The sequence below is a fragment of the Rutidosis leptorrhynchoides genome, chromosome 3, assembly GCF_046630445.1.
Source record: "Rutidosis leptorrhynchoides isolate AG116_Rl617_1_P2 chromosome 3, CSIRO_AGI_Rlap_v1, whole genome shotgun sequence".
NCBI classification, from domain to species: domain Eukaryota; kingdom Viridiplantae; phylum Streptophyta; class Magnoliopsida; order Asterales; family Asteraceae; genus Rutidosis; species Rutidosis leptorrhynchoides.
Window position 1 is genome coordinate 158,814,315 of NC_092335.1, and position 14,143 is coordinate 158,828,457.

At 31.0% G+C, this 14,143-nt stretch overlaps 2 protein-coding genes across 2 annotated transcripts; both read left to right on the top strand.

Moving 5' to 3' along the window:
* Positions 1 to 10,837: 10,837 nt before the first annotated feature.
* On the top strand, positions 10,838 to 11,458 carry LOC139900530 (uncharacterized). The gene has a single exon (XM_071883295.1). It carries the CDS (start codon positions 10,838 to 10,840, stop codon positions 11,456 to 11,458), a length of 621 nt encoding a protein of 206 aa, XP_071739396.1.
* A 105-nt stretch (positions 11,459 to 11,563) lies between these two features.
* On the top strand, positions 11,564 to 13,762 carry LOC139900531 (uncharacterized). The gene is made up of 4 exons (XM_071883296.1): positions 11,564 to 12,694; positions 12,866 to 12,942; positions 12,991 to 13,172; positions 13,260 to 13,762. Exons 1-4 carry the CDS (start codon positions 11,564 to 11,566, stop codon positions 13,760 to 13,762), a joined length of 1,893 nt encoding a protein of 630 aa, XP_071739397.1.
* Positions 13,763 to 14,143: the final 381 nt, after the last annotated feature.

Below are 14,143 nucleotides of genomic sequence, written 5' to 3' on the forward strand. Positions count from 1 at the left end.
TATTAAAATTGAAAATATTGTTATGATAAACCTATGAACTCACCAACCTTTTGGTTGACACTTTAAAGCATGTTTATTCTCAGGTACGAATTAAGTCTTCCGCTGTGCATTTGCTCAATTTAAGGACATTACTTGGAGTCGATCATCGCAATGGGACCAAATGTTGATGACTTCGTCCAGATGGATAAGGACGGGTCGTCACAGGACCTCTGAACCGTACAGGCGAAACCGATCCTACAGATGAAACTTGAAACCGCACGGATGAACACAAAACGCACAAGTGAGTTTAACTGTGCGGATGGACATCTGAACTGTATAAATGAGATTTCAGCCATACGGATTGACTGTGTTTGCATGTATTATTTAATTTCTGAAGTTGTGATTTTATTGACCTGATTTAAATATAGTATATGAATTGGAATGTATACTGACTCAAATTATGATATTCTCATATAATAAAGCAAAGGAGAAGATTCAGTAATATTAGACCACCGAGTTTTGCTAGTAATCGGTGAATGAGGCTATCATTTCGGATATTAATATAGAGTAGTAGGTTACACTACTGTTGTTATGAATGCATGCCTAGATTTACTTGATTATACTGTTGTTCATCATACTTTATTGTTGTATGTTGTTTGTGATGTAAGTTTTTTATGTGCACAAAGTGTTCACCCAGAAGGAGTCAACCTTGTTAGGATAGATTCAAGAGGTCAATCTTGATTTGTTAGGTTGGGTTCAATCGTTACTGTCTATATAGTAGAGTTATGAATGACGCATGTGTTGTATCTGGATTACTATACTATTGATTATGTAACAAGAACTATCAGTAGACTCTAGCCCCATCAACTAGTGGTTGCAGACCCCGTACTGATCGTCGTCTTCTTGTTTTAGTTGCTATTGTGGTATATATGTGGTTAATGTTGCGTTTCTACTAGGGCTTGATGCTAAATGCTATTATCTGTTAAGTTGTTTCATTTACTTAACTTCATGTTAATCCCTCACATCTTCTGTCCTGGAGGTTAGAATGATAGCATGATAGCATGAAGGGAGACGAAATTGATATTTGGTTACGTTTTACACTACTAGTAAACTCTGATGTCCGTAATTATAATAACTAACATGTTTTTTGTAACGTGACACCCGGTGCTGTTAACATTATACATTATGTTCTAATATATCAAATGATATGTATATTATTCCGCTGTGTATTTAAAAAAATTCAGGTGCTATTGTTAATATGGTTTACCGACACGTTCAGGTTGAAAAAAATTTATATGCATTGAAATTCATACTTTGGTATGATTTTAATGGCTGGTTTGGAGACAATATATTTTTTGGTCAGTCAGGTCAACAATATCAAGCTCAAATTGAAGTTAAATTGGTGAGCATCAATCCCTACACAAGATTCCGTATAATGTCATGCAATCTTCATAAATTATTCAAACTGAGCACGGAGCTCCATCCACATGTCACAACCATGGTGATGTATTTGAAGATGAATCCACTAAAGAAGAGGGAGATGAAGATTCCGGTGATGCAATGTTCGAAGAAAGTATTGATAAAGTAGAGAGTTATACCATCGAAGAAGAAGTTTCAGAAGACTCTGAAAATGAGAAGGATGAAGAGGAGATGGTGGAAGAAACTCAACAAACGAGTTCCATAGTATCACGGTTTGGATATCTTAAATCACAAGTTGATGCTGATGATCGACTTCAATTCGATGAAGATGACGAACCAAGTTATACTTATTGGTTTAAAGAGACCGCTAAATTAATATGTCATGGAAAGACTTTCAAAAGCAAAGCCTAATTTATTTTCGCTATTCGGCGTTGTAACATAAAGAATAGTAGAGAAACATTGACTGATGATTCAAGGTTAGATTATGTAATAATAAAAATATTTCACAAAAGGAAAGAAATACAAGGGTCCCGTAGAATATTATCCTTGTTTGTGGAATATTCAAGTTTCTTGCCATGGTTTGCTTGGCCCGTTGCATCATTAAATTTTCCAATGTCCATACATACGGTATGTCATCAATTTGGAAACGCATTTTATTGTCAATACATATAAATTTAGAAAACTTATAGAATTCACTAACACGATACGGATAAACCGGATCATTGTTCGTAATAAATAAATCAGCTGCAAATCTTCAAACATATGCATCTCCCGCTTAGCTTAGAGAGCTGCAAATCTTCAAACATTTGCATCTCTCGCTTAGCATACAGAGTGCGTCTAGAAATATAAATAAAATGACGAAACCTTGCCTTATTAAATTCCCTCTCCGAATCGTTAGACATATTAATTTCACTATCTGAATCAGACATTTTGAAGTTTTGCAAAAAATTAGTTGGAAATAAGGGAAAAGAGAGAATTCCTGCTGATAATTGTGAACATGTGTGTTATTTGTGCGTGAATATGTGCTTGTATATAAAGAAGAAAACCCTAGTCCAAACCCGGAAGTGCCAAATCCGGGTTACATTAATTGGTCAAACCCTAGTCAAAAGCAGAGAAGGCTGTGAAACCCTAACCCTAAACTAGAACTGACAGTTGCGATTTACCTTTTATGTCAAAACTCACCAGTAATATATTAAGCCGGACTAGGGAAATCTGATTTAGGTTACTTGATGCTAGGTCATCATAGGTCACCATGCCACGTGAGGCCACATGTTCAAACCCGTATCTCCCGGATCCGAGTATACGAGTTCTATAATTTTATTTGACCACCGAAGTACTAGAAAGGTGGTGGGGATTCATACTTTTCTGCCAAAATTTTCTTATTTCCCCTTCAATAGCGATTACTCAGAGGCGAATGTATGTATTATCAAGTGAGGTCTTAAACCACATTTATTTTTTTAAATAAAATTCTAATAAAAATGTATGAGACATCACTAAATTTATACGAGTAGATACGACCCATATATTTTCAAAAGTAGTGAATTTTATGAAAGTAAATAGGCATCCTATAGAATTTTTTTTTTTTTTTACAAAGTACCACTCAAATTGTATAGGAAACCATTGAGTTTTGTTTCTAAAATCGTCACTCTGATTACTTAATGCTTTTCAAAAAAAAAAAAAAATAGTGAATACTCATTTACTTGACTCCACCCCTATTAATGAGTATTAATTGTTCTTATTCATATTTATTTTAAATTACGTTAACTTCAGTGCATGTCAGAGGTGACTCCGAAACATGTGCGAAGTGTGTAGTCTAACAAGAGCTCAAATTTTTAAGTGACGCATAATTTTGAAAACCTATGTAATAATTTATTTATCTATATATCGTTACAAGGTATCCTACTAACGGTCTACCATGTTCAGAGGCGGAACCTTGTTATTAGCTAGGAGGCCATGGCCATCCCATAAATGTGGGCTACTAGTATAATTTTTGTATATATTTTGGGGCTTAAAATAAATATAGGTTGTTGGGCTCTCTTAAAACTAAGGGTTGTAAGTTTTTATTTTGACTTCTTTAACCTAAAAATTTCATCTAACAATATTCAAACAACTGTGCGCGTAATATCTTCTGCAATCTTTTATCCATAGTTCATAGACAACAATTCTTCATATCAAATCATCTGTCACCTATTCAATTATGGATTTATTCAACATTTCAAGGTATTACTTTTTTACTATTTTGCTCATTCAATGTTAATTTTCACTATTTTACTCATCTTACTTAAATACCCAATCCTTAATCAATGATCTGTTAAGATAAGTTCTATGTTTAAAAAGAAGAAAAGTATTTTAAACAAGGTTATGCTAGGATTAATGATATTAAAGTGTAGTTATGACTCATTTGAACTCCTTTGCTTATTTGCTTAATTGTAATTAGACGTGATCTCAGAGATTGAGGCCATTCAGTTTAATTGATTAAATAAATACATTAAAAGCCTTAAACTTTTTAATGGTCGTTATTTTCGCCCTCCTAATCTTGAGCTTCAAGTTCCGCCACTGACCATGCCACGACAAAAATTTAATGGATTGGCGTTGATAGGTATTGAGAACAATATATTATAGAGTATTAACTAGAAAGAGTTGACCAATAAATTTGCTTCAGAAAATGTTAGGATGACAGTTTTATATAATAATACTACGTAGCTTAATTATAATGAGATGACAACTATATGATTATGAGAATAACACTTTGTTAGAGTTGTTCTAAAATGTTCTGATTCTATTGATTACGTTAGCATAGTACTACGTATAATATATATTTTACACGTACTGAAAAATTTAACGTGTATAAGGGTTCACTTTTATGTTTCAAACAGGATCTCCAAATTTAGCGAGAAGGCCCTGCTGCATATATATTATCGTGTGCATGTTTTAATTCAACTTTGCTAAAAGTTTGATGACTCAAATCGTCATACACTATTAACAATTCGTCCTACTTGATTAAGGCCTTTATTGAAACTATCTCATTTTAACAGTCCCCAACTTACCTTATATAAATTAATCATAAGGTCGTAATCAGGGGCGGATCTTAGTGTATCCTTTGAGAGAGTACTCGCCCCATCTGAATTTTAGAAAAAAATTAACATTAAATTTTTATTTTTACTAAAAATAAAGTTTTTTTTTTTTTAGTGTTTACCTCCTGTCATTAATTTTACCTCTCTTTATATCGGGTTCAAGTTCCCCACTGTCCATAACTTATGTTTATTTATGATTATGAGATGAATTAGATTCGTATATGTTCTAGTTAATGTTATATGGATTGGGTTATATAGGTAGAAATATGTTTCCAAATTCGAAATATGGGCTTAAGGGAAGGAGCCCACTTCCACTTTTCCACATTGTTTTTGAACCTTATGTGTCTCGTATTCTGCTATATATTTAGTGATTCGTTAAACTTTTAACTCAATGTTCTTTATATAACATGTTTAAGAAACTTCCGAATCCAACATCATGCATGCAAATATATCTTGGCTATTCAACAATTCAAGTAAGAAATATGAAATTATCTAACGCTATGAAAGGAACTATTCAACTAAGAAATTTGAAGTTCAAGTCTTATTTGAGACTCAGAGAATTTAATATTTGTACTTGATTATGTGTTTGGTAAGTTTGCATTTCTGATATGGCGTAAAACATTAGTTTCTAGTTTTCATATTTAAAATGACGTTTTAAAATACAATGTCTTAACCTATTTTTTTTTTTTTTTTTTTTTTTAAACTGCATTTTCTTTTCAGCTAAATCATTTTCTATCAAACACCTTTTCTTATTATTTATCACAGTAATTAAATATTTACTTTAAATCTCAATATCTAAACACCCCTAACACAACATTTTGTTAAATAAACCTCTATAAGAAGTTTTCTAGTATAATTTTAATACACTTTCAAGTGTGGAGTGACTAGGGGGGTCTCGTCCCTTGGAGAGCTCGTTATTCAGGAGTTTAATTCGTTAGTGGAGATTTAATGTGGTTGCCGTTATTGATGTTTCTTCTGTGAATCAAAAAAAGGAGAAAAAGGTAAAGTGTGGAGTGACTATTTAGAGCGTGTGATATGACTCACTTTTCTTTTAGCCAAATATACTTATATTAGTAATTTATTTGTTGATTTCTTAAAAAGTAAAAGTTAAACATAAGCTACAAATAAATTGCTTAGATCTAAACCTCTGTGAAAAATGATATAAGTATATACTTATACATATATCTCAATATCTCAAAAGAATCGCAAGCTTAAAAAAACGTGTTCAAAGAAACACATTAGGGGGTTTGAATTAAGAGGGAGGAACACAAGGCTAAGCAAGTACCAATGGTGGTATCTTTTAATTAAATAATAACTATAACTATATAACTATTAAAATAATTATAAATAAGCATAAATAAATAAATATTTAAATATTACGGAGTATTTTATAATAATATTTATTTAATATTTTTAATATAAAGTAAAGCTGATATATTTTACGACGTAATCTTGAAATTAAGGCCAATAGGCCATGATGGCTCTTTATTTAACGGGAATTTTGGCAGAGTATTTGAGATTTGAGGTTCATTAGACAACCTTTTTCAAACACATCAGATATTGTTGTCAAACACATCGATACATGTGCTTATAACTAAAATATCATCTGGAGTAATGGGCATTTCGCTCTTGATGACAACATATACATATTTGTTAGATTAGTGAAGTTCATGTACCATTTACTTTAAACACTGACGGATCTAGGTTTCGTTGTCACTGGTGTCAGTAGTTAAAAGTACTAAATGAATAGCGGTAGCATGCCTTATAAGTTATATATAATATATATATGAAATGTATTAATGATGTCAAAACAAATACTCGTATAAAAAAATTCGTAAACCCCAATATTTTGTATTCTGTATTACTTTTAATATATAAAAATAAAAAATCATTGATATTAAATAAATTACATGAATGAGAACATTTATGAGTAGATATACACATGATGAAGACTACGAAACAAATTATAAGCTCAAGTTGAAGAAAAATGCTCATAAATTATGTGTGGATGTTACCTCGTTTAGGTATTTATTGAATTATATAAAGTAATCTAATCACTCTTTATTTTGTTATTTTGTATTTATTTCTGGGTTAAGAATGTGCACTGGCTAAAGTTGTAATTTCTGGAACTGAAGTTGTGTGGCTGAACTGTAAAAAACAAAAGATGGATGTACTAGGAATGAAGACTTGAAGGGCTTTTCTGCAAATTAATTTATCTATATATAATTTATTTTCTTTTATAATTTATTCATTCAGTTTCATATTTCTGTAATTTTGGGCGATTTCTCTCTCAAATTAGGGTTTGCTGTTTGATTCAATTTGTGAGTTATAACAAGATCAAACTGTATTGATCTTGTTAAAGAGTGAATCATTGTGTAATTGTGTAAACTGAATCATTCGTTTTCTTTGATTGGTTTGAATAACCTCTTGTGATTAGAGGTTTTATCCTTCTGTGATTGAAGGATTATATCTTGTGATTCTTCTATTGTTTGTTCATGGTATCAGAGCGACAAGGTTGATTTCGTTTGATTAATTGATAACTAATTTTCAGATCTGGAAATTAGGGTTTCTGTTCTTTAATTGATTCTTTCAAGATTGGCTGAAAGTGTGACTGTTATTGATGTGTTTGGGTTCGACAACGACTGGTGGATTCTTTTGTTGGGTCGATTTTGTTAATCTGAAGCTGTTTGGTTGAAAACCCCAATTTTAAAAAAATTAGGGTTTGTTCGTCTTTGTTCTTCCGCTGCTTTCTTGTCTTCAAATGGGAGTCTCGTGTTTATTCGTGCATTTTTTGTAGTGACCCGAACTTTTCCATGTTTATATATATTAATTGAGATTGATATTTACATGATTAAATGTTTCCAACATGTTAAGCAATCAAACTTGTTAAGACTTGATTAATTGAAATATGTTTCATATAGACAATTGACCACCCAAGTTGACCGGTGATTCACGAACGTTAAAACTTGTAAAAACTATATGATGACATATATATGGATATATATATATATATATAGTTAACATGATACTATGATAAGTAAACATATCATTAAGTATATTAACAATGAACTACATATGTAAAAACAAGACTACTAACTTAATGATTTTTAAACGAGACATATATGTAACGATTATCGTTGTAAAGACATTTAATGTATATATATCATATTAAGAGATATTCATACATGATAATATCATGATAATATAATAATTTAAAATCTCATTTGATATTATAAACATTGGGTTAACAACATTTAACAAGATCGTTAACCTAAAGATTTCAAAACAACACTTACATGTAACGACTAACGATGACTTAACGACTCAGTTAAAATGTATATACATGTAGTGTTTTAATATGTATTTATATACTTTTGAAAGACTTCAATACACTTATCAAAATACTTCTACTTAACAAAAATGCTTACAATTACATCCTCGTTCAGTTTCATCAACAATTCTACTCGTATGCACCCGTATTCGTACTCGTACAATACACAGCTTTTAGATGTATGTACTATTGGTATATACACTCCAATGATCAGCTCTTAGCAGCCCATGTGAGTCACCTAACACATGTGGGAACCAGCATTTGGCAACTAGCATGAAATATCTCATAAAATTACAAAAATATGAGTAATCATTCATGACTTATTTACATGAAAACAAAATTACATATCCTTTATATCTAATCCATACACCAACGACCAAAAACACCTACAAACACTTTAATTCTTCAATTTTCTTCATCTAATTGATCTCTCTCAAGTTCTATCTTCAAGTTCTAAGTGTTCTTCATAAATTCTACAAGTTCTAGTTACATAAAATCAAGAATACTTTCAAGTTTGCTAGCTCACTTCCAATCTTGTAAGGTGATCATCCAACCTCAAGAAATCTTTGTTTTCTACAGTAGGTTATCATTCTAATACAAGGTAATAATCATATTCAAACTTTGGTTCAATTTCTATAACTATAACAATCTTATTTCAAGTGATGATCTTACTTGAACTTGTTTTCGTGTCATGATTCTGCTTCAAGAACTTCGAGCCATCCAAGGATCCGTTGAAGCTAGATCCATTTTTCTCTTTTCCAGTAGGTTTATCCAAGGAACTTAAGGTAGTAATGATGTTCATAACATCATTCGATTCATACATATAAAGCTATCTTATTCGAAGGTTTAAACTTGTAATCACTAGAACATAGTTTAGTTAATTCTAAACTTGTTCTCAAACAAAAGTTAATCCTTCTAACTTGACTTTTAAAATCAACTAAACACATGTTCTATATCTATATGATATGCTAACTTAATGATTTAAAACCTAGAAACACGAAAAACACCGTAAAATCGGATTTACGCCGTCGTAGTAACACCGCGGGCTGTTTTGGGTTAGTTAATTAAAAACTATGATAAACTTTGATTTAAAAGTTGTTATTCTGAGAAAATGATTTTTATTATGAACATGAAACTATATCCAAAAATTATGGTTAAACTCAAAGTGGAAGTATGTTTTCTAAAATGATCATCTAGACGTCGTTCTTTCGACTGAAATGACTACCTTTACAAAAACGACTTGTAACTTATTTTTTCGACTATAAACCTATACTTTTTATGTTTAGATTCATAAAATAGAGTTCAATATGAAACCATAGCAATTTGATTCACTCAAAACGGATTTAAAATGAAGAAGTTATGGGTAAAACAAGATTGAATAATTTTTCTCATTTTAGCTACGTGAAAATTGGTAACAAATCTATTCCAACCATAACTTAATAAACTTGTATTGTATATTATGTAATCTTGAGATACCATAGACACGTATACAATGTTTCGACCTATCATGTCGACACATCTATATATATTTCGGAACAACCATAGACACTCTATATGTGAATGTTGGAGTTAGCTATACAGGGTTGAGGTTGATTCCAAAATATATATAGTTTGAGTTGTGATCAATACTGAGATACGTATACACTGGGTCGTGGATTGATCCAAGATAATATTTATCGATTTATTTCTGTACATCTAACTGTGGACAACTAGTTGTAGGTTACTAACGAGGACAGCTGACTTAATAAACTTAAAACATCAAAATATATTAAAAGTGTTGTAAATATATTTTGAACATACTTTGATATATATGTATATATTGTTATAGGTTCGTGAATCAACCAGTGGCCAAGTCTTACTTCCCGACGACGTAAAAATCTGTGTGAAAGTGAGTTATAGTCCCACTTTTAAAATCTAATATTTTTGGGATGAGAATACATGCAGGTTTTATAAATGATTTACAAAATAGACACAAGTACGTGAAACTACATTCTATGGTTGAATTATCGAAATCGAATATGCCCCTTTTTATTAAGTCTGGTAATCTAAGAATTAGGGAACAGACACCCTAATTGACGCGAATCCTAAAGATAGATCTATTGGGCCTAACAAACCCCATCCAAAGTACCGGATGCTTTAGTACTTCGAAATTTATATCATATCCGAAGGGTGTCCAGGAATGATGGGGATATTCTTATATATATGCATCTTGTTAATGTCGGTTACCAGGTGTTCACCATATGAATAATTTTTATCTCTATGTATGGGATGTGTATTGAAATATGAAATCTTGTGGTCTATTATTATGATTTGATATATATAGGTTAAACCTATAACTCACCAACATTTTTGTTGACGTTTTAAGCATGTTTATTCTCAGGTGATTATTAAGAGCTTCCGCTATCGCATACTTAAATAAGGACGAGATTTGGAGTCCATGCTTGTATGATATTGTGTAAAAACTGCATTCAAGAAACTTATTTTGTTGTAACATATTTGTATTGTAAACCATTATGTAATGGTCGTGTGTAAACAGGATATTTTAGATTATCATTATTTGATAATCTACGTAAAGCTTTTTAAACCTTTATTGATGAAATAAAGGTTATGGTTTGTTTTAAAATGAATGCAGTCTTTGAAAAACGTCTCATATAGAGGTCAAAACCTCGCAACGAAATCAATTAATATGAAACGTTTTTAATCAATAAGAATGGGACATTTCATTTTTTACCCTAACTAGATCTCTACGCCCAACTCTTGATCTAGATCCTTTGAGATCTATGAAAACCTGATCAAGCGTAGATTGATCTTGACCATTTATTCTGTAAACCATCTCTACAGGTTGTCTTGTTAGTAACCAGTCGATTGGGGTTTGTTTTCTTTCCTTACAGGTGTCTGAACCGTGGATTTGTTGCGGTACTTGTTTAACTTTCTTGCTATATTGTTTTGTTTGAGCTTCTTGAATCGTGCTTGATTATTTGTTATCTGTTTGTGCTATCTTGATCTTATTTGTTATCTTCTTGTTACTGCAATCATGTCTGATGATAGTTCTGTTAGTTCTGGTAGTATTACTAAGATTAGTAAGCTTGAATTTAATGATCCTCTGTATTTACATCCTAGTGATACATCTGGTGCTTCTTTAATTACACAAAAGTTAAAAGGAACTGAAAATTATAATGTTTGGTCTTGTGCTATGAAACTTGCTTTACAAACAAAAAATAAACTTGATTTTATTGATGGTACATATGTCAGGTATGAATATGAGGATGATGAAGTGTTATTAGGTCAATGGGATAGATGTAACTCTATTGTTCTTACATGGATTCTTATGTCTCTGTCTGAAGATGTTTACAATGGTCAAATTTTTTCAAAAATAGCTGAATCTGTTTGGAATGAGTTAAAAGAAACTTATGATAAGATAGATGCATCTGTTACCTTTAATCTATATCAAAAAATTAATTCATGTAGTCAATCTGGTCAATCATTATCTGAATATTATCATAAGTTGAATGCTATGTGGAGACAATTTGATGATATGGTTAAAATTGATGATATTGTGTCTGCTAATAAATCTTTCCAAGAACATTGTCAATTTCTGAAACTTATGCAGTTTTTAATGGGCCTTGATGATGTTTATGTGCCTATTAGAAGTTAAATTCTTACTTCTGATCATGTTCCATCTGTTAAAACTACTTTTTCAATTATTTCTAGGGATGAGTCTCATAGATTGCATTCTGCTTCTAGTTCTAATGTCAATAAGATGCACTCATCTGCTTTTAATTCTAAAACAACTAATTTTGTTAATGGTAATAATAATTTTACTAATAACAAGAAAAAATACAAAAATCCACCTTTGAAATGCACAAACTGTAACATGCTTGATCATACTATTGAAAGATGTTATGAACTAATTGGATATCCACCTGATTATATTAAAAAACCTTTCAATCAAGGTGCACCTAGGTTTAATAGTAGTAATTGTGTTACTGAAAAACATGATTCTTATGCTACTAATGTTCAATTGACTAGTGATCAGATTATGAAGCTTCTTAATCTTGTTAATGAGAAACCTGTTTACAATCAAGTGGAGTCAAACATGTCAGGTAGTATTCAAAACAATAATGTGTTTTTTAATTCACAGTTTGATAAATTTTTCTGTTCAGATATTTTTCAAAATGATTCAAAAGGTTGGATTATTGACTCTGGTGCATACCAACATATGGTTTCAAATTCTCAAAATTTAAACAAAGTTATTGATGTTTCAAATTTAAATTTAACTGTCAATCATCCTAATGGTACTGTTGCTAAAATTTTACAAAAGAGAAATTTAAGACTGTCTGATAATATTGAACTGTATGATGTTTTAGTCATTCCTCAATACTGTGTTAGTTTACTGTCTGTGAATAAAATGATTAAAGATAGCAATCTTGTTGTTAGTTTTGATGCAAATAAATGTTATATTCAGGATTTAATTCAAACAAGACTGATGGGGACTGGTAGTGAATTTGATGGTCTTTACTTCTTTGATGATAATTCCAATGGTAAGATATTTAAGTCTAACATGATTTATTCAAATTTGTCTAAAAGTAAACTGTGGCATGAAAGACTTGGACATCCTGCATATCAAGCTTTGAATGAATTAAGTGATAAACTTGGTTTTAATAAAATTAATAACAATGCTGAACCTTGTGAAACTTGTCATAAAGCTAAACAAACAAGAGATCCTTTTCCATTAAGTGATCATAAAACAAAAAGTTTAGGTGACTTAATACATCTTGACACATGGGGTCCTTATAAAGTTAAAAGTAAAGAGGGATTTAGATATTTTCTAACTGTTATTGATGATTTTTCTAGGGCTGTATGGACTTATTTGTTAAAAATCAAAGAAGAAGTATTTAGCTGTTTTAAAATGTTTTACAATATAATTTTAAATCAATTTGGTAAAACTGTCAAGTTATAAGAAGTGATAATGGAACAGAATTTTTAAACAATAAAATGAGTGGTTTTGTTAAAGATAAAGGTATTATACATTAAAACTACATGTACTTATACCCCACAACAGAATGGCATAGCTGAAAGGAAACATAGGCATCTTCTTAATGTGGCTAGGTCCCTTATGTTTCAGGGGGGATTACCTCTGTATTAGTGGTCTGAATGCATTCTAACTGCTACTTATTTGATTAACAGGCTTCCTTCTTCTGTTTTGTCTAGCAAGTGTCCCTATGAATTGATTTATGGAAAATGTCCTAATCTCTCCCACTTAAGGATTTTTGGTTGTCTTTGTTTTGCTACTATTTTAAATAATCATGACAAGTTTTCCAGTAGAGCTTTAAAATGTGTTTTCTTTGGGTATTCTAATTTTCAAAAAGGTTACAAGTTATTCTGTTTAGATGACAAAACTTTTATTTTTTCAAGGGATGTAAAATTTTATGAAAACATTTTTCCTTTCAAACTAGATTCTGTTTTTAAAACTGATTTTGCAAAAGAAAATGTTAATTATCAAAATTTCTTTGATTGTTTTGAAGATTCTTCTTTTAATCTAAACCAAAAAACAGAATTAAATGTTATTGAGTCAACTGAGTCTGAAAGTCCCAATGATGAAGGGAGAGGCAGTACTAAGGATGATGGCAATCATGCCTTACTTTATGGCTCAATTGAGTCACAAAGTGATGGTGTACCTGCAATATCTAATGATGAAAGTATTGAGACACAAACTGTCCCTGAGGGCAATTTAACTGATAATGTTTTTAATTGTACACCTCAGTTAAGAAGGTCAAGCAGAGAAACAAAACTTCTTGTTAAATTCAAAGATTATGTGCTTAACAATAATGTTAAGTACAGTATCAATGATTACTTGAACTATTCTAGACTAAGGTCTGAAAATTACTATTTTGTAACAAGTTTAACCAAAGGACATGAACCAGAGTCATTCAAAGAGGCTTGTATAGATCAAAACTAGGTTAATGCCATGAATGATGAAATGGAGACTTTAAATAGAAATAATACTTGGATATTCACTACTACAAAAAGAGCTAAATAGACGTGTTAAAAAAGCTATTTAGACGTGTTTCTGAACACGTCTAGATGGAGCAGCACTAATTGTTAACCACATATAGAGCGGTCCCTTAGACCGGTCTAAATTATGGTAATTAGACGTGCTATTGTCTTAGTTAGACGTGTTGTTACCTGATGCGGGACACGTCTAAATTAAACCCCTTAACACCTCTAAATGAGACCCACACGTCTAGATGAACGACCTTAAAAGGACCGGTTTTCATATTTAAATAGAAATCAATTTATATATTATTATTATATTATATATTATTTATATGAAAACACT